The sequence below is a fragment of the Limulus polyphemus genome, unplaced genomic scaffold, assembly GCF_000517525.1.
Source record: "Limulus polyphemus unplaced genomic scaffold, Limulus_polyphemus-2.1.2 Scaffold906, whole genome shotgun sequence".
In the NCBI taxonomy this organism is placed as follows: Eukaryota; Metazoa; Arthropoda; class Merostomata; order Xiphosura; family Limulidae; genus Limulus; species Limulus polyphemus.
This window is the reverse complement of record NW_013666516.1, coordinates 223,856-246,112: the sequence shown is the minus strand read 5'-3', so window position 1 is coordinate 246,112 and position 22,257 is coordinate 223,856. Positions and strand designations below refer to the sequence as shown.

Sequence of the window (22,257 nt, the reverse complement as noted above, 5' to 3'; positions counted from 1 at the left end):
AGAAGACCTTTTTTCGTGCTCTGACAAGTTGGTCCATTAAAGTACAAGTTTAAGCAGTCAAGAGATGTGTGAAAGTGTGTAATACAGTATTGTGCAAAAGTGTTAGGACAAAGTAAAAAATTAGATTTTAGGCTACTTTCAAAGAACAATGGAAGGTAAAACATCAAAATTTTATTAATCTTCATATTTAGTAGAACAGAAACTCAGTGGAAGTGCTTGAGTTCAGCAAACAGTTAATATTTTGTGTGCTCCCTTTTGCTTTAATTACTGCAGACAGTCTTTCAGGCATTGTTGCAACATATTTAATCAAAGTGACTTTGGGATTTTACTCCAAATGTCTCTAATACACTCCCATTAAGTTTCTTTGGAAGTAACTTTGATTTGTCAAGTTTTTGATCTATCAAATCCCAGATCTGCTCAATTGGGTTGAGACTGGGGCTATGTGGGGGCCATTGCATCATTTGAATGACTCCAGCAGCTTCTTTCCTAGCTAAGTAATTTCTGCATAGGTTGGATGAGTATTTGGGGTCATTACCTTCTTGGTAGTAGAGTCTTTTGCCAATAATAAGTAAACCACTGGGTATACCATAATGGATCAATATCTGATGGTACTTGTACTGATCCATTATTCCATCTATTTTGCAAATATCTCCTGTCGCCTCAGCAGACTCCCCCCCCCCCAAAAAAAACACAAAAAACAAGCATCACACTGCTTCCCCCATGCTTCATGGTAGGTGATATGTGTTGAGGTAAGCATATTTCACCTTTTTCCACTGGATGTACAACCTATGCTTTGAACCAAATATTTCAAACTTGGACTCATCCATCCATAACATCCTTTTCCAATCATCAGCAGTCCAGTTTTGTACTCTTTAGCAAAATTCAGTCTCTTGACAATATTTGGAGATTGAAGTAAAGGTTTTTAACTGCTACACGACCAAATATTCCATTCTCGTTGAGTCTTCTTGATGCTGTAGATCTTGACACTTTTCTGTCATTTGGTACTTGGTCGTTTATCTCGTGTTTGAGATCAGTGGCAGTTTTCCTTCTGTCTCGAAGGGTGCATAAACAAAGATACTTAAGATCAGTATCACTGAGTTTGGGTGTTCTGCCTCTTTCTTTCCTATTTTAAAATTTACCTGTCTCAGTCTCACGATGTAGAGTGTACTTGACAGTGTTTGGGGAGCATTTCAAGTCTACAGCAATTTGTAGGAGAGTCCAACCAGCATCACGTAGAGCTTTTATGCAAACTCTCTGCTATACTGACAATTCTTTATGCTTTTTGGGATGTGGCATGACAAAAAAACTTAATATATGATGTTAAACTCTGTTTCTATCAAGGTGTATTTGCAAAGTACTATTAAATTGATTTCTTCTAGCATATACCTGTACCATATGCTAGCTTCTTTCTATATAGTTAAGACACTACATGGGGTACCATGACAGTTATTTCAGACCCTAAATTTGGTCAGCATGTTCATTCAAGCAGAACCCTTATGACATGCACTTGGTACAAGTATATGGGAATTCTAAAGAATGATAAGTATTCTCACCCTGGCTCATTCAGTTGTCAACAATGATTAGTGATGCATTACCATAGTGTTGAAATTTACATTCTGTAATGGTATGGAAGAATTAGCCTCATGAAATGGAAACAATGACAAAATATTCTCTTGTCCTAACACTATTGTAGAGTACTGTACATGTGTAGAAGCAGGTTGACCAGCAGCATCATAGGTTACTGGTTAGCTTTTTGTGCACTGACTTGACCACGAATCATAGGAAAGGAGTGATGAGTCAGAGGGGGATGAGAATACTGTTTTATTTCTCCTAAACCCAGAAGGTGAGGAGGAAAAAACTAGAAGTTTCTATGTGGCTGTTCATGATAAGCCAGATGAAGAAATATTGGATCTAGAGGTTAATAACAGCTCCAAGTATTAGCTAAACCACTGCTGACAGCTTCCTAATCAGTATGGCTGAAATTAAACCCAATCATATGCATAGTTCTGATGAGTTTCACAATAGGAGATATCTCTAGGATATCAGGTTATACCTTATTGATTATCATAAGTTAGAACAGTCATAAGGTTGAAAAATCAATGACTGAAAGGGAGTTGCAACCCTTGCTTTCTCAGGTAGTGAATAATTTTCTGAAGTGAAATCTCATTTGACATTTTGAGAGAACTGCTTGATCTAGATGAGTGACAGAAGTTCCATGTATCATACGACATGGTCCTCACTGGATTCTCTTCAGTACACTTTAATGTGTATATGATTTTTCATATGCAGTAAGGGAGTTGTCTTTGCTCTAAGCATATATTGATGTGTATATATACTGACATCACAAATATTAATTCTGGCTGATGAAAATTATAGATGTATTGTCTTACTGAATTTTTCTAAGAATTATTTATTTTGTAATCACTGAAAAGAATAACGCGAACGTTTGGTGGCTTGTAGATGGCAGTATATTAACCCATTCACTGTGGCTGGTACATATGTGGTCTCTGAATTTTTTTATGTTCACTGCAGCTGGTACATTTTTGGATTCTTACTTTTAAAATTCCTGCACAAGGTTGTGAATCGTAAATTTTTGTGGTAATGTTGTCCATTGACATTCTGCTTTATGTTGCCATATAGTAAGTGAATTATTTCTGCCTTCTATGTATCAGTTTCTATCAACATATCAGAGGCCTGTATGACAATGTCTCACTGCCTTGGCAGCAATACCTGCCAGAGACAAGACCAAGATTATTTTATGGTTTGTTTTGAATTTTGTGCAACGCTACATGAGGGCTATCTGTGCTAGCCATCCCTAATTTAGCAGTGAAAGACTAGAGAGAAGGCAGCTAGTCATCATCACCAACTCTGGGGCTACTTTTTTACCAATGAATAGTGGGATTGATCATAACATTATAATACCCCCACAGCTGAAAGGGTGAGCATGTTTGGTGGGACAGGGATTCAAAACCATGACCCTCAGATTGCGAGTCAAGCGCCCTAACCACCTGGCCATGCCGGGCTAATTATTTTATGGATTTACCGGATAGCATTGACTCTGACGAGTTAATGCAGTGAAATGAAAATAAAAAATTTAGAGGCCATAGATGCACCAGTCACAGTGAATGGGTTAAAGACAACAGTTATTATGAAAATGAAACTTATGGAAGGTAACCTGAGATAACTACCAAAGTAAATTTGCTACAGACAGTCCATTTTAAGCTACTAGTGTAAGTGATAATGTGTAGGTATATGTATATGGCAGTATACGTGAATAAATAAAATGTAGGTTTGCGATCTCATATATGTGTATGAACATTATACAAAGTCATGTATTGTATAATGAGAATGGAAATACAGGATTTTATTTCAACTTTATAACTTTGTGATATAAAGTAACTGTTATTATTGACTTGAAAGGTATTATTTATGGTCCTCTAATTTTCATTAATACTAGTAACAAAATGTTTCAATTTTGACATTGATATAATTGGCAGGTAGTGAATTTTCATAGAAGAATAAGAATAACAAGGAAACTCACACTACAGCTGAGAGAAAACAAAGTTTTAATTGTTGGTTTCTGTTTCGCGTAGTGCAGGATATTTTGATTTAATCTAATCAAAATAATTAAGAGTAGATGAAATTATCAATACTATATGAAATTCATGGAAGGTAGCTTGAATATCTTATCAAATGTAAACTTGGTGTATTCAGTTTTTTCTGATTATGATGGAATATGTTTAGTCATGCGGATTGAAATATTTTATAAGCACAAACTTTTACTTGAATACTAGGTACAGTCAAACACACATGAAAATGCAGGCTGAAAGTGTGCTACTATGGGACAGAAAGTAATGCTTACATAGTGAAACTTTCTAATTGCACCTAGATAATACTAAACTTGGATTTGGAAGAAGTGCTGAGGGAAAGTGTCAGTATCATTAACTGATTCTCATGGTCAGAAGTTAGTGGATATATCCACTAAGCTAGGAGAGCTCTTGTGTGTAGGATCTATTTTATGCAGTCAAAAGCCCTTTACTGAAGTAGGTACATTTTTTAAAAACTTAGAATATTTTATTTTTAAGTCATTCTGAAAATAATGCATAGTCAAAATTAGTTGCTCCCCCATGGCACAGTGGTATGTCTGTGGACTTATGCTAGAAACCGGGTTTCAATAACCATGGTGGGCAAAGCACAGATAGCCCATTGTGTAGCTCTGTGCTTAATTCCAAACAAACAAACAAAACAAAATTAGCTGACTATTAATAAATCATTACATAAAAGTGGTTATACTGAATGTAAAACTAAAACAACAAGAAATGAGAGAAAGCTAGAGTTTTAAGCATTCTTAGTGTTAACTCAAGAACTGTTCTCATTATCTTAGAGGTTCTGAATATGTTTAAAATATAACTTGCATGAGGCTTACATCAGAATGTACAGTAACATCCACTCACTAAATTTTGTGAGGGCTAATATTCTACAGGAAGGAGACATTTAATAGTATTCTCTTACTCTAAAGAGTTTCATTTAGAGCATTAAGCTGTTCTTATGACTGTTTACCATTTTGAATAATAAACTCAATATTTTATAAACTGTGCTAATTTAAAATTTTTTAAAGCAATATTACAAGACTTAACTTCTCTAAACATATATTAATTCACTTACTGTGTGGAATAATTATTAAACGTGGGATATCACATTCACTTCTTGGTTGAGGAAGGACATCAGCTATTTCACCAATGCACATATGATAATAATATTGCAGAGTTTCCTTTACTTTGGACTTCTCTTCCTCAGAAATGGTTATTCGTTCCTTTAGACAATAAAATTTATTGGCAGTACAAAATTTGCTGCACCTTTTTTTGTATTATGACCAGCAATATTTGAACTTTATCAACAATCATTAACCTTCAACAAAAGCTTATTAAACTTAATCTATGTCTAGTAAAGCTAACACTTTCCTTACCTGAAAATGTATTTCAGATCTATATTTACCTCTCTAAACTGCAGTGGAATTTTCTGTGCATGCCATATGTCTTGAACAAATTCACACCCCTACATGTCTCTATGTGTATTGTGCCAGCCTATGAAGTAATCATCATAATGCTGCAGCATTTAGCACTCTACCAATAAAAGGGCAACAATGACCTTCATGAGCAGTATTCCCTGTGAGCACTAGCACGTAATCATACGCTTATTGTTGAAAAAGGCAAAAAAAAAATGCACCAGAAGTGGGGAAAAAAGATGGAAAGGTGGTGCAAAGAGGAAGTATCTATCTGAAATGCATTTTCAGTTAAGGAAAATGTTAATTTTAGAAATACTACTTACCTACCTGCACCACTAAGATTTAGAATCCCATAACAAAAATGGTAGAGGGGCTGGTGCAGACCAATTACAAAGATGAGCTCCTTTCTGAAACAGAGACAGAGAGGGAAATCCCACAATGTGTGATTTCCGTGAGACCAGGGTCACCTAGTGAAGCAGCACCCAGTGGGAGATTGCATCCTTCTCAAGCAGGGAATACTTACCCTACTTCTTGTTATTCATATATATATATATATATATAGAGAGAGAGAGTTACAGTAAATAATATTGGGTAAATCCAGTTCCAGTGGTAAATGTGTAACAAAAGTGGGCAAAATGTGGGAATATGTAGTGTGGTTAGGGTGTTAGGCCATTCTATCTTGGTGAAATACTTATACGAGATAGATACTGTACAGACAGATGGAGAGAAGAAGAGCTCACACCAATATCCCAAACCAAATCAAAGTCCCATCCAACTGGACATATCCACCCCACCCCACCAGGAACTGCTTGGAAGATAATGGGATATCCTATGTTACACTGCCAGGGAACATCATAGCTGTACATCTCACATGAGGTGTGAAAACACATCACTTGCAGAGGAACTCACCATATCGACATCCCCAGTGGCTTGGGACAGGGGGAAATAAGTGTTCTCAGGTGCTCCACTAGAAGCTTTGAGGGAGGAATATGCAATGGGGAGATTACTGGAGAGCCTTTGTGGACCACTGTCATCATGTACAATCCTCTGGATTTGGGTTCACACTGAGATACAGTACAATGAGTTACTAAGACTACAAACAGCAAGTGCAAGTCAGATGTAATGGCAGGACTATACCTGGTGCTGTTGTTCACTGTTGACCATGTAATTTATAGAGATATGCTGCCAAAGCAGTCTCGAAGAAAAACCCCTCTCAATGGCAGTTATTGAGCAGATGGGTTTAACATTTCCATTCTCCCTTAATCAATGCATATTTCGGATAAGTATTCCCTGTGAGGAGACAGTGACCCCTTTTCAGGTTCCAATGGCAAGAAGCACAAAAACTAAAGTGTAGTTCCTCATGTAACATTTGATCTGGTCAGTATTGTCTACTTCACTTCAGTTTGTTTTTGTAGTTTTTCTTCTCAAGGAACTTGCAATGTTTTGGAATGTATATAAAAATCATGGTACATGCATGGAGGTTCCATGAAACATATGAATGACATGGAGATCACTGAAAGACAAAACAGGAAAAACTCATCACATTAGAGCCTCTGGATAGATTGAAGAATTGCAATTGGAAGGAGGCAAAAACCAGAGGTATAGGAAACCACCTAATGACGTAAGAAATAAGAAATGGATTTGTAAGGGATAGTTTATATATACTAGTTTGTAAGATCTCCTCCAAAGGTCAGAGACAATGAAAGGCAAGAGAGGCTAAGATATGCTGACACTGACTAGTGGAGGTGTAAAAAAATGTACGGTCAGACTCACTCAAAGAAGAAAAGATAGCTAAGTTGGTGAACCTAACAAGTTAAAGTGTGCAATGACAAGTCCTGAGAGGATGTCTGGCATGGTAACAATAGACAATGGTAGTTACTACTAAAAGGAGCAGTCTGGGCAAGACAGAAATAGATAGCCCATATAGAACACAAAAGATGAGTAGAATCAGAACAATCATAAAATGGTGAGATAGAGGGGAGAGAGATAGGAGAAAACATCTGACTGCTCTCCTAGGCAGCTCATGTTTTCAGAAGAAATCAGTGGAGTAGAAACAACATCAATTGGTCCCTATGACAGAGAGTACAAGAGGTGTCTAAGGTGTAAATGTCTGAACGATAATAACCACAAATACAGAGAAAATATGTTTTTAGAGACAAATGATACAAGGAACATGGGCCACTAAGGAGGGCAAGTAAGAACCTGAAGAGCCACACAAAGGTTTTAGTAAGGAAGAGGAACCACATGAAGATGGCAAAAGTAAGGGATTATTGCCTGGCAAGAGGCAAAAGTTTGTGGGTAATGCCCCACTGTAACCTGTACAGGAAAAAATAGACAGGCCCTAGATCAAAAGGCAGGTAATGAAGGAAGTAAGATGTGGAAGAGTAGGATGATCTGGATGAAGAGAATGACAGAGGTACCAGTGGCAGTAGACAGCCCATGTACATTGATAGAGGGTGACAGTAGAAGGCGGACAGGAGAGAAAACAGGCTGGTTTGCAGTAAAATTCCATATATCACATAAGGGACTGGACAAATTCCATTCATGAAGGTGAAGGCACAACACCTTGTCATAAAAAACAGACAACCAAGGTCAAATGATGAGAGACCTACAAATTGGAAGTCACAAAGAAAGAAATATATGGGATTCCAAAATGAAAACAAACTGAATGAAAGATAGAAGGATGTAAGGACCACTCTATGGGATGAATAATGTCAAGAAGTGATCTGCCATCAGATACAAACTCCAGGAATATGACAATTGCAACAAAACACAGGTGCCAAGAGTGGGTGCGTCCCTTGTGGTGACTGACACAGAGTTGTCTGAGTGTATCATTACAAGATGACTGGACAACTGTAACTGAAGAAAGCAAGCCTGATAAAACACAGCCATCTTCTGAAAGTTAGTACAGAAAGAACACTCCTCTGGTGACCAGACTCTGGAGAGAGTGGTAGTGTTGGGAACTGCCCTCTACCAGAAAGAGAGGCATCTGTTGAAAGATGCAAGTTGAGGGGGTAGTATACCCTAGGATGGATTAGAGTGATCAAGCCATCACAACAGAGGGATGTATAGAGGAAGGTGGAGATCAAAGAGCAGGTAAGGTAATGCAGGACATGTTCCAATGATCCCACAGAGCCCATTTAAGAGGATGCACATATGCATGACCAAAAGGAATCAGGGCTCCTAGGGAAGCAAGAGCCTCCAGTGCAAGGCACAAACACACAAGAAAGAGGACTGAGCTTACCAAGTGCAGGTGTTGAAGAAAACCTCCAATTGAACAAGAAACTGAGTGAGAGTCAAAACAGATTTGGAAAGTTAGATAAATGAGCCCATGCGAAAGGCCTCTTGAAGAAAAGTGGAGATAGCAATTGTCAATTCTTGTCAAAACAGGGCCAGGAGAAGCCCAAAACTCTTAGAATAACAGATATGGAGACCTGAAATTATAAGAGGCTGTAGCAAGGTCAATGGAAGGGCACAGAACTAAAAAAAACACAACCAATGAGGACAAACCTGAGGACTGATGGGACACAAGACAAACAAGAATGTGAAGAAAAGCATCTGAAACTCTACTTTGTTTAACTCTCTTGCTATGGGCTCAGTTTATTCTACTGAGTTCATGACCCTAAACTGACCATTGGAATTTCCATAATATAACTTTTAAAATGTTTTGAGTATCTTCATAAAATTTTGCAATCTTTCAGTAAACATTACAAGTCCCTTGTTGAAAAAAAATCAGAATTTTTAATGAAGTATTTTAAAAATTTCTCTATGTATATATATGGAGTTAAAGTATTGACTGCTTTGAGTGCAAAGTGATTTTAATGTTAAGGTTAAAATACTTTTCCTTATCTGAAAATTGTCAAATTTCATTTGTGTAATTTCTTTCAGTAAAACTTTATATTTTATTTATTATTTTACCTACCCTAACTCTATATGCATTTGGCCAATTTGACTAACCTTATAACCACCATAAAAAATATGAAATAAACCTAAATTACCTTTATTTTCTTTCTATAATGACTGCAAATTGTAACAGGAAACTACAATTGTTTATGCTAAATATCTTGAAGCTTGTAACAGTATACATTTGTTTCTACTTAAATTTAGTTTTTTTATTGCCCTTTAATCCATGTATAACTAATAATTTTGCCAAAAACGTTGTAAATTACTCAAAGAATCTGTAGCTGTCATTACTGTTTCAAATTCTATAACCCATCAAGTGCTTGTAAACAAACCTCATGAAGAATTTTTACTATTATTGTTCTTTATCTTATCTTATCTAAAACAATAAGTTTCTAATTTTTAAATTTTAGTTACTTTTATAATAATAAACAGAGAATACAAATGAAAAACAAGAAATATAGTACTTACCTTGTTGTTTTTTTTGCTGTTAACTGTAGATGAAATTTAAGCCAACTTTTTTATATTGATGGTACTGCTACATTAAACAATTTTTCATTTAATAATGCTCTTAAGAAAACAGAATAGTAACATGTAAAGAGCAAACAATGTCCTCTAACTATCATAATTTTTCTGGCTTTCTAACCTGCAATAAGAACCTTTAAAAATTCAGCGAAGCTAGTCAATGTGATTCCTGTGAAAATAAATTTAAAACTGAACCAGGAAATAGACAATTCTCTGTACAGAAAACAATGCAATATAATATCCCATTTGATAGATTAAAACTTTGGTTTTCTATTAGTTATAAATAATGTAGTATAAAACATCAGAGAACTATTGGCAATTTGTGAAAAAGAGGATGTGACAGGTGGGTGTGGCAAGTGGGTCTGATTTACTAATTTATGGCTCTGTAAACAAATAAGATTGATGGCTATACAAACTATGCTTTGCCTGAGCAATATTTATATTAAGATAGTAATTTACATCAAATTCCACACTTTGTTGAGGGGTGGTAAATAAATTAGAGAAGAGGGAAGGTCTAGAGAGCAATTCTCATACTAGGGGAGATTAACGATTTTTTAAAAATATTTCCTTATAAAATTAAGAACATAAATCTTATATAATATTAAAATTTGATTTATAACCTGCATTTTGATGAAAAGTTTATTCACATACCATGATAATATTATAACTTATATTAAAATTTGAATTATAAACTATGTTTTAATACCAAATTTAATGATATACATTGAAAGTATAGTTGCTTAATTCAATTTTGAATGTAACCCTCTAAAAAGTGGTGACATGCTCACTTTGACCTTCCCCTAGTGAGAGGGTTAAGCACAGCCTTGGAAAGTGGGTCCAACACAAACTGAGAAAGTCATTCATCTGGAATCATAAAGAATGAGAAAGTGATTCGGTTTGTTTCCTAGTTTGAGAGCAATGTCACAATGGGCTATTTGCTGTGTCAACTGCAGCGACTTAAAACATGGATCTTATCATTGTAAGTTTGTAAACTTACCACTGTCCAATTTGTAGATAAGTGATACAGAGAGAACAAGCTGATAAAAGAATGCCAAACTCCTGACTTCATGGGGACAACAAAAAGTATGGAACAAAAGCCTGAGTTGGTTGGGAGACAGGTTATATAGCTCCAACCACCAACAAAGAAAAAAAAACACATTCTTAAGATAAAAAAGATGAAGAGGATCAGTGGGAAGAGGATAGGAAAGAGGATGATGAGACAATGTGTAGAACCCCAAGATCGCTGGAGTAGGAAGAACACAAGAGATTAAAGTGGAAGAGGCAAGCATTGGGGTGACCAGATCAGGACCAGTTCTAAAGAAGTCACCCGCTGAGAGCCATAGCAGCTACCCATACAGGAGAGGGGACGACCAACAGAAGTAAGAGGACAAGGAACAGGACAGGAGTAGTTTGATGTGATTTCCATGGATGGGTGGCAACAGAGGTACCTGTGGACCAGTGAGTTGGAAAATCAAGGAAATAATAGAAGATTGCAGGTAAGGCCTATAAAATGGGTGAGACAAATGTCTCAGATATAGGGGGAAAGGGATGTGGACAGTCTATTGAGTAGATACCAAAAACAAAGAAACCAAGTCAAAATAGAAAATGGAAAGAAAAAAATTGAAACCAAAGTGACAAACAAAGAAGAATAGGTGTTTCCACCAAAACTACTGGGGTTGTAATAAAGAACCTCAGTGAGGAAGTAAAGGTCAGAGATGGAGTAAAGACAAACAAAAAAAAAATAGCTGTAAAGAAAGACAAAGAAGGAAACAGAAATAAAAGATACAAGAAACCGGGGATCAAGAAATTTAGAAAACCAAGATCTGAGGCCATAGAAAAGCAGTCACAAAAACGAGTAGGACAAGAAAGATATGGGACAGTGTGGAGTTGGGACAGAAGGTGGCACATGAAGTAGATAATTAAATAAATGAAATGCTATTCTTTTTTTGATGATGTAAAGATATTTTCTGTTTTTCTATTTCTTATACTTATGAATTAGATATGTGACATACTGTCTTTATACCTGTACATCATATAACTTCATTTAGGTTGTTTTACTAAATCCTCTATCTAGTTTAAAAATATCACAATTTCTTTGGCCACAGATAAAAATAAGCTCGACTAGTTGTCAATGTTCACTTGATAATTACGAAATTTCTAAAGAAATGAGAAATGGAAAAGTTTTGGAAAAAGTTACCATTTTATTGATTTTGCTGTTTTCTTGTCCTCTTTTCTTCTGCTCTTCTTCTTCAGAAACATCTGGAAACGTTCTATTAACAGCTTGAACGAGCTCTAGATCACACAGTATCTGATATAGAGTACTTTTCTCAATGACAGACTTAGAACAATTTTCACTTCTTTTGCTTGACAAGCTGGAATTTATAGGTGCACCATGGGCTTCATCATGATCCTTGTTCAGCACTTTAAATTTTTATATTTAGATTATCTAAATATCACTGAAAGGCCATTATAATACTTTTGTTAAAACTTATAGAATTTTTATATTGAATAATATAAAACACCTTTATAAGCCTCATAAAAATATTCAGATCTTTAAACAGATACATTTTTTTATTGTTAAAAAAGAGAATGAAAAGTATATTAATGATAATTCTCCAATTAACATTTTATAATTTGATGTGCTTTTCTAAAATATTTCAAAATTTACCTCATTATTTTAGTGAAGAGTCATTTCAATTACAAGATAAACCTCCTGTAAATCTGAGTTTCACTATTACTTTAAAATATGATGAAACTAATAAAAGTACTGCAATATTCAAGCCTAATTTGTCCCAATTAAAAATAAAATTTATATTTGTTTCTCAAAGATGCATTTTCAGCCAGTTTAGAATCGAGCTGAAATTATTTTTAAAACATTATGATTTAATCTCTTGTTAATATCTAAATACATCTACATACAAGTATGTATGCTGAATTCTATTATTTTTGTTTTGTGTGTTTGACATGTGTGTGTATTTTTTTTTCAATGTGACGGGTCTTCAATCTTCAAAGATTCAATCCTTATACTATATCAAATCTTACCAAGTTTCTTGTTATAAAATATTCTAAACATTTTTTATGTGTTTGACTTTTATGACTGAAAAAACTCCAGTACAAAAAAAATAAAAATAAATATATACACACACACACACATGCACATGCAGTTATTAGTTAATGATTCTTGCATTATTTAAAGCCATTTTGATTGAGTTAAATCAACTAATTTTTATTACCTACACTACAACAGATAAAAACAGATCTTACATTCTTCTTTTAAAGTCATCTGTCCAAAGCTTCTAGATAATTTACTAAGTGGGTCATCCTTTTCCGAAGTTTTGTTGGGAATCAACACATTCGAGCAAGAAACTCGTCGAAAGGCTACTCGATCTTCTCCTGGTTGGAGATAGTCCTTACTCTTTACAACCCAGATGTATAACCACGGTTCCAGAAGACCATTCTGGTTTAATTCTGGAGCCATGGTATACACAAGGATAGTGGAATCCATCTCATCTGCAGTCAGGTAAAAATCTTTCAGGATTTCTTCCATCAAGGAGTCCCCAAGCTGTGTGCTATTATGAGATTACAGATAATGATATTAATAGTATTTCCAACTTTTTTTTTAAGAAACTGAAATGACTAACACATTTATTTCACCTTAAATTATCTAAAATAAAATGGTTTTCCACTAACTTTAAAATCGACTGGTGTGTTTAAATTTGGTCATTTTATATATGATTTAATAAATGAATTATGTTTTTCGTAAACACACATACGTTAACAACATTCTTAAGTGTCCATTTTGTTGAATATGAAAGTTTCAGATGTAAATTTTTCAATGTTATCAGTGTAATCCATATTTATTTACATACTTACAATTTTGCAAATGGTTAAATATTAGTATGATGAAAGTGATAAATATTAGAAAAATTAAACACAATTCATCCACATTAAGCTATACTTTAAGTAATCATTATGAATCTAAGTGCTTATCAAGCTGTTATATTAAAAAAAAATTATTGAATACATCAACAGCCAGTAAACTAATTTATCTATGTTTTCATGTAAACAGTCATCACACTGGAGATTGCAATGCTGTTTTAGGAACGTCTGGAAAAATTATTTTATTAGTATATTCTTCTTACTTAAATTATCTCTGTTTTACCTACAAATTTTGCTGTCATCATATAGCCAGGATTCAGTTCCACTTTCAGACTCTTTTACATTTCTCATGATGAGATTGGCAAGGGCTCTCCCTCTTGCTAGTTCTGAAACTGCTAATGCACTTTTGATTTTTCCATGTTTAACTAGAACAGACTTTGTAGGAATTAAGAACTTTTAGCATGGTACAAGAGTTAATTCATCATGAGAAATTTAAAGACAGAATGCAGAATAATGTGTAATAATTTTAACAGTAAAAAAAAGTTAATCAAATTTAACAATGGATAAAATTCATTATACAAAAATGTCAACAATTTTTTTTATCACACAGTAGATTAAAACCTGGTTTTAATTCTTTAACAAAAATACTTTTTGAATGAATGCACATATTAAGGAACCTGATTTTGCAAAAAACCCCAAAAAAACTGATATATATAACTTTTCTTTCTGAGTTAATGGAAGGACAAGCAATGGACACATTTTTCTTCTTTTTATGTTAGAATCTCAGAACAAACATCTCAGTTTTGGATTACATATACATTGGTGCAAAAGTGGTGCCCCATAGGTAATGTGAATAACAGTAAAACAAGTGTACTTACTTTTTTGTTTATAAAAGTAAATGATTGAATTGCTGGCCATTAACTCTGAAGTACTTACTGATTCAAAGTTAATGGCCAACAATCTGAACATTTACGTTAAAAAACAAAACAGTAACTACATTTTTTTATTGTTATTCACAATCCCTATGGGCACATATTTTGCACCACTCTATGTACATATATATGCCAAAAATACATGACAGCATTTGTGTTTACTTTTATTGCACAGTTTTATTAACTTTGACAAATTTGTTTGAAATAAATAGTTCATATAAATGTTTTTTCAAACATATATGTTTCAAACTGATTGTTTCAGTTGATATATATACGTTGGAATGTCAAAACAAAAACTTAAGTTTTCTTATTTTGTAGATGTTATTAACAACAATCTAAACTATAATTAAAAAATTTACGATGATCTGTCTTCACCTGCATAAAATTGTAAGATCCTCTCTGGTTGAAGTCAAAATTTGCTACACGAGACACATCCTCTTGACCTAGTTTTGATCTCATCAACTCTTGATACATTATGGCCTGTTTTAGTTTGATCTCCACTTGGTCCAAGTCCTGGAAAAAAGGAATAGCTATTTTCTGAAGTTACACAAAATGATGTTTGAAATAAATCCAAATACTTATGTCACTGTTGTCTTTGTGTCACACAAACAGATCAATACAACTTTATTATATCCTACAAAACAAAGGATAACAAGGTCCAAGACATTAAAACACGGTGATGAAGTTAAGGTGAGAACATTATATAAAGTTTACTTACATTTGCAGTCCAAAAGTCCAGTGCTAACTCAGATAAATAAGTTGATATACCTCGAAGATGGTTTACATTCTGGCAATGCTGAAGACGTTGAGTGTGGTAACATATTGCTTTGTCGTACAGACCTACAGGATGTATCAAATCAGACAAAACACAATACCAAACCATAGCAAAATGTGGTCTTAACTGACAAGATGTTATTGTTATTGGTTTATTAATTTTTTAATTATTCAAAATGTTACTCTAATAATATTGCACTATTGTGTTTACTTATATGCCTGATAACCCCTAGACACAAGGGTACACAAGATTCAAAACCAATATTATTTTTAAATTTCACTAGACAGATATACAAGTAATAATCTTACTGCCAATACCACCAACTCTGATTTAAAAGGATATCTTAGTTTTCTCAAGTAATGGTAAAAGAAAAAAAAAAATAGAGAGAGAGAGAGAGAGAGAAAATATTAACACTGTTTTACCAACACACCATTTTTAGTTATTTTGAAAACTTTGACATGACACAATAGACTTCAAAAACTTGCACATTAAACAGTTTGAAAGAACCATTTGTAAAAATTAATATAAAATTTTTGGAGGTGTATATTCCTACATCAATGTGGTAATAAAAAATAAAACTGTATCATGAATTAAATTAAATTAAGCCCAAAATAAAAGTTATAAAATTAAAAAACAGAACAAAAACATGTTACAATGATAAGCACTTTTTTAAAAAGTTACAAGAGATAAACACACACCCAATTTTCTGTAAGTAGTTCCAAGGGCTCCAATAACCATGCTCTCTGTCGTTTTATCACTGACTTGTCTGCATGCCGAGAGAGCTTCAGTTAGGATACTTTCAGCCTCATTAAGAAGACCAAGAGCTAACATAATAAAATTAAATGCCTTATGGGTTAAATTAATGAAAAGACTGTTACATCGCTAATATAAAAACTCCGAAAGCTCTTATTTAGAACTAGCTGTAGTACCTGTCTGTGTCCAGGTTATTAATGTAAAAAAATGTGGGGGTGGATGCTATAATAAATAATACAAAAACCCTAACTTTACACAATTTATTTATAACATAACTATATTATTATAGTATTCATTATTACCTCACCAAAAGTTTTGTATAAGCTTTTAGAATTAACTTTGTATTTACTTAAAACATGGTATACGCTGTTCAATGATCGGTGTGACTTTTTGGAGGAAGAGGTAGCTGCCAAAGTAGTGGCAGAAGGCATGCTTTCTGTTACCTGCTTTCAACACCCTCTTAATGTCCTTCCACACACTTTAACATTATTAATTAATTGATGGGCATTAGCTGCAGAAGTGTCTTATGGGCCAAAGTTGTAAGGCATAAGTCAAAGTAGGAAGTGGGTATAACTCAAGAAACGACTCTTTATATCAGCCTTATGGTGGCTGTTGGAGTAGAAGCTTTATCTCAGTTTATGTATTATTGTAAGAGTATCAACCACTTTTCTTCATTCTATTCCTCCATACAGAGTGTTAGCACACTCTCCAAGATATATAAGACATTTATGTGCCCTCCCCCCCCCATACTGTGTGCATGTTGTGTTATATAAAATTTGATAAATGTTTTTGTGGTGTAAGGATGTGATGCCATCTATGAATGTAATTAAAGTTAACTTATGTCAAAGATAATAAATGCTCAATAACAGCAATAATGGGGGTGGAGAGGTTCTGAACCACCATTAACATACCCCTTGTTCCAAACTATCATCTCACAAAGTTTGTTTGAAATTAGCCCAGCGACCCTACGAGTAGTTAGATAATGGACAGACAAACAGATTTTTGTGCTTTATATATATATATATCTATATACATAGTTGTTAAATATTTTTTACCTTACAAATGTCTATCAGAAATAGACAACCAAATATGAATACAATGGTGATAAAAAAGCATTTTGCTCCTCAAGCTCCTGGATATCTAATCTTCTGATCTAGCTTGTTAAATATATATACACACACACTCACATAATAACAATAAAACAAAATCCACAAAAAATCTTTCTAACTAAACCATCTTTAAAGATAAACTCCTTCAAAAAATGCTTTCTTGGTGGATTTTTTCTTTCTTATTTTTACAGACCGGATTTCTCATGATTTTTTGTAGGTTGGTACATTTTTTAGTTTCTGTATTTGGTGCTTAGTGAGTGTGTAATAAATTTACAAGTTGCCACCTCAATCTGTGGTTTTAAGTACAAATTATAGCAGAGTAAGTAAGCAGGTAATTAAATCCTCCCATTTGTTTTGCTCATTTTAGATAGACTTACTCAATTAAATGCTTCAGCTTTTCATATCTTTTCATTTGTTCATACCTAAAAAACATGCTGTGTATGTTACCAATTTCAGTAGCTAAAATAATAATATACTATAATGATAACCTGTATTAAACATGTGAACAAAAATCAATAATTCATAGCTCTACATTACCATTAAAAATATGGCCAATGTTTATTAGTGCAAGCCTCTGATATGTCTTCCATTTCAATTTCTTAGCCAAACTATGTTGTACAATCAGAAAGACAAGAGCTTGGCGCATATAATTCAGTTCTCCAAAAACAATAAAGTTCCAGTAAGCCATGGCTAATTGAGAATATACCTTTGTTAGGTCCCAAAGATTTCCTGCAAAAGTTAGTGAATTACATAATTACTATCTGTTTATTCTTCAAATATGAATATAATGTTGATAAAAAAAGCATTTTGCTCCTCAAACTCCTGAGTACCTAATCTTCTGATCTAGCTCATTAAAAGCACATGACTGTTTTTAAATATATAAAATAAAATTACTCAAAATTACTTTATTCAGTTAATTTATACAACACAAAGAACAAAACTATTAACATCTAGTTCACAAGTCAGGCCAGAAAGTTTTTTTTAGGTTTCTTTAATAGGCCATGAATGTGGTTTCATTTTCTTTAGTGGCTAAGGTTTTCCATACATATAACCTGGAGTCTGAAATGCTCAAAACTGCACTTAATTTGTAGTGGATGAACATAGTTGGAGAGAATTGAAATTTGTTTTCATTATGGATATGCCATAGATAATATGCAAGTGTAAAATCCCTCATTGTGGTATATGTTATGCATATAGCCACTGTGGATGTGCTTGAGATGGTATTGATCCATCAGTGAAGATATCCCATAAGCTTGGCAGCCAACCTCGTGCAATTCGAAAGGTTAAACACAAAGTGTCACATATAATGGGGAGAAAAAGGAATAATATTTCCAATCTGTATGTAGATGATGATGACAAAGAGGAAACCATTATTAAGAAATACAATCCTACATGTATAAAAATGACTTACTGGTCCAGAAGCAATATTTATCGAGAATGTAGCTCAAAATCAACAGGTATTTCAACTGCCATCGAGTAGTGGACATAACATTCCTCAGTTATTGCAACGTAAAGAAAACATCTGGTGAGATTTTGATGATCAAGAAAAAGGAAGGATGGTATGTTTTGTGGAACAAGCATTTTGTACACTGTGCAAGATCATTTTCCCAAAGATAGTGATGCCATTGCTTTAGCCACATTCAAGAAAATAGAGAATTGAATTAATAATGATGATTCAACTAAGATTATTGCATTAGCAATACAATGTCAGTTGCCAGAGAGAAGTATTCAATGACATGTAGTCATGGCAGTTTTATTCAAATCATTACCATCCTGAGAATTCAAACAATTGATGAGCTTATTGTAACATCAAGAGGACACTTTGAACATTTGTTAAGTGGAAAACAATTAATTCCAACAATCAGACATGTTGAGAGATTCAAGAAAAAGAATGTATTGTGAAGTACATTTTGTCCAACAAAAATATTCATATGCTCTCTTGGAGAATGAAAACACTAATTATCGATGGCATAGAAGAAACTTGTTCTCGATTTGTTTGATAATCAATCCTTAAAACCATGTACAAAGGATACATGGAATATTTTCCAAACAGGAATGATCATATGGGTGTAATGACCTTTCACAAACTGTCAAAAACTCTGACAGATTCAGATACAAAAGTGAAAAAGGGGGGTGGTTTATGGTTCAGGAATTCTCATTTATGAGAACTTGAGATTCTTGAATCGGTTAATCTTCACAACTGAAAATCCACAGATGAGAAACAACTGTATGCACATGTTGGCTATTGTAGAAGCCAATCTCAAAGGACAGTATGTTGATCATTTTAATGGAACATGTCTCCAATGTATTACTCATTCAACATGTTGTCGACTGCCGTTCCAACCAATTGTGATGTGTGTTCATTACCTTTTTGAGTTATTGATTACATTCAATTGTACACTCATGAAGATCACCACAGCATTCTTTCTGATTGCAAAGACAAATTCAAACTGTTAATGGGATATTAGTTACATGTTCAGAACCAGCAAATTTGAATTGATAGCTTACTGCAATATTTACCTTGTATGACAGCATACATTGTGATGGATTAGAAGATGAAATTGGAAGAAATGTATCTCTGAGAAAATTCCCTTGAGCATTATGGTAAAAGATGCATGAGTTGGTATAGATCCAGAGTGTTTGGAAAATAAAGAGAAAGAGCTGGATGATATTAGCATAAGCTACTATGATCACATTTCTGCCGGAGACTTCAAACAAGATTGGTCTGCTATTTTATTGATTGTAAAAGCCTTACTAATGTGTGTAAAGAAATAATTCACAGAAATAAAGGAAGTAACAATTCAAAGCGATAATGCTCGATGCTACCAGAATGGATGACTATTGTATGGAATGTTTCTTGTTGCAAAACAAGTAGGACTACCAATCAAAATATTTACCCACACAGAGACTCAAGATGGGAAAGATCCAATTGATGGACATTTTGCAAAAGCTACAGCATTTCTAGTCCAGTATACAGGTACATGAAATGATATCATTACTGAAAGAGATGCTGTGGATGGTTTGAAAACCAATGGTGGAATGAATAGAAGTGTAGCTGAGTTGATTGTACAGAGTCGAACAAAATTGCAACAGTTTTTAGATGAGCACGAAGAACAATTGAAAGCATTCTAAAAAAAAAGTATCTTGATACAATGCAGCAACATTTAATTATGATTTGGAGCAGGTGCATGTACAACTTTATTCTGTAATTCAATCAACTTCAGACGTGACACTATCTATGAAACCAACTGCTTGCATTCACGATGAAAATGATATTCCCAATTTTGATGTGATTAAGTTGAATGACTTGTCGGTCACCATGAATGATGCATCTAATGTTAGTGATGCCGATTTCGATATGTTATTGGAGTGTGACGATGCTAACAATGCAGACCCAGTAGAAGGTGCTGAAACAATAACTGACAATTTAACTGGAATTGTAGTTTTTGTTGGTCAAATTAAAACTTCTCGTTTGAGATACAAGAAATCACAATCATCCCACTTATCAATAGATGCGCTCAATGTACCCAAAGAATCCGAGGAAGACAATTCCAAATGTTCCACACGTAACTGTGTCTTCTAGAGTTCAAAGATGTTTGCAAAGCTGTTGTTAGCCAACTTGATATCACACATTATGCATGGCCATTGCAAAGAATCTTACTGATAAGGGGGAAGATTAATTTTATTCAAGGAAGTACCCCATCATCTGAAATCATTTTACCAGAAGTTAATTCAATCAGTAGCAAAGAAACATTTCCCCAATGTTGGGCCTTACAACCAGCATATGGATGCTGTTATGGTTCAAAGTATAATGATCCTTTCAAAGATGAAATTACCAAGATGTTTCAAGAAGAAGCTAACGATGATGTCAAAAAGTTGAGTCTACCAGGACACATACCAGAGGCATTCAACAACCACATCTTCAATATATCGTTTGCATTTTTGATGAGTACAATGGCAATATTATTATTGCAAATGTACTCTGAATCTTCAAGAAGCAATATCTTTGGCATGATGATGTATCTCAAGTGGAACATTGTGCTCCATATCCTACAGACAGCCAGATCAAATCCATGATATCCTCCATGAAGGTCAATATGAAAAGAAGTATGTAAGAAACACAACAGAACTCATTATCATTATTACACAGGTGATTCTATCCATTTGTCATACAATTTCTAACTGTAAGGCTCCTGAGTTCCAAAAGCCTAAAACTTTTGAAAAAAAAACAACAAGTATTTTTTAAAAGTATCATTGAACTCCTGTTTCATAAAGGTTTTGATTTATGCTATTTTTAGCATGTAGAACATAGTTCCATGTTCACGTTAAAAAAATCCTGACAAAATGGTACTATATTTCTGGGCCTGGCTTGTGAACTCAGTGTTAATAGACTTTCAAATTTGGAATTTATTTTTTCTTTACAATTTAAAAGAATTATTGTATAAAGTACATGAAACTAGGAAAAATAGTAACAGAGGTTCTGTTCAACAGTACAATTTCACATGATAAGTGGACAACAGAGAAACTACTGGCCAATCAACAAAATAAAACTCAATTTCAAAATGTAAACTTTTCCATTCATAAATTCTCCCAACACAGCTATGAAGTAGCCTTAATTAACACTACCTCCTTTAATAGATGGTGGTTAAGGTGCTCGACTCACAATCTGATTGGCACAGGTTTGAATCCCCATCATTGAACATGCTTGTCCTTTTAGCCATGGGGGCATTATAATTTAATGGTCAATCCCACTATTCATTGGTAAAAGAGTAGCCGAAGAGTTGGCAGTGGGTGGTGTTGACTAGCCACCTTCTATCACAGTTAAATTAGGGACAGCTAGCACAGATACCCTTGTGTAACTTTGCACAAAATTCAAAACAAACAATAGAAATCAAACCTCTAATGGACCTCTTAAACCAATCCCACACACAGGGAGAAAACATTTTGTCTAAGGGCATGCAGGTCGGGATCTAGGTTTCAAAACTTATAACTGAGATCTATAATAACACAGGCCAAGATTTTATTGTCTAGAAATGTTAACATGTTCTACAGTAATTCCTGTATGCTGAATCTAAAAATGATATCCATTTTTCTCCATCATGTACAGATTTTTCACAAAACGTCATATGTGTTTTACATAAGTGAATCTTTTTCATTAAAATCGGGTCACATTTTTTATGCTTAAAATGTCGACAACCACTGGCTATAGATTTCTCTAGACTAATTGCAACATGAGATTATTATCGATCGTTACAGACCTCACAAGAAACACACCACTAGTATAAAAGCAGTTAACAGGCTGCATGATGTGTCATTTATGGATAGTACTTGTTTGTGCATGCACTTTGACATTATTTTTTTTCTTTTCAATATTATTTA

The 22,257-nt window shown here is 34.0% G+C and overlaps 1 protein-coding gene across 3 annotated transcripts in view; it reads right to left on the bottom strand.

Moving 5' to 3' along the window:
* LOC106461154 (tetratricopeptide repeat protein 28-like) overlaps positions 1-22,257 on the bottom strand; it is a 39,038-nt gene that overhangs the window by 9,224 nt on the left and 7,557 nt on the right. For 2 of the 3 annotated variants that reach the window (XM_022388023.1, XM_022388021.1), the window contains exons 6-13: positions 17,416-17,607; positions 15,715-15,840; positions 14,960-15,081; positions 14,617-14,754; positions 13,593-13,744; positions 12,695-12,999; positions 11,628-11,851; positions 4,666-4,813 (exon numbers count right to left, since the gene is read on the bottom strand). In XM_022388023.1, coding sequence (XP_022243731.1) covers positions 4,666-4,813; positions 11,628-11,851; positions 12,695-12,999; positions 13,593-13,744; positions 14,617-14,754; positions 14,960-15,081; positions 15,715-15,840; positions 17,416-17,607 — 1,407 coding nt within the window. The remainder of the gene's footprint in view (positions 1-4,665; positions 4,814-11,627; positions 11,852-12,694; positions 13,000-13,592; positions 13,745-14,616; positions 14,755-14,959; positions 15,082-15,714; positions 15,841-17,415; positions 17,608-22,257) is intronic. The other variant, XM_022388022.1, reaches the window with a different exon arrangement.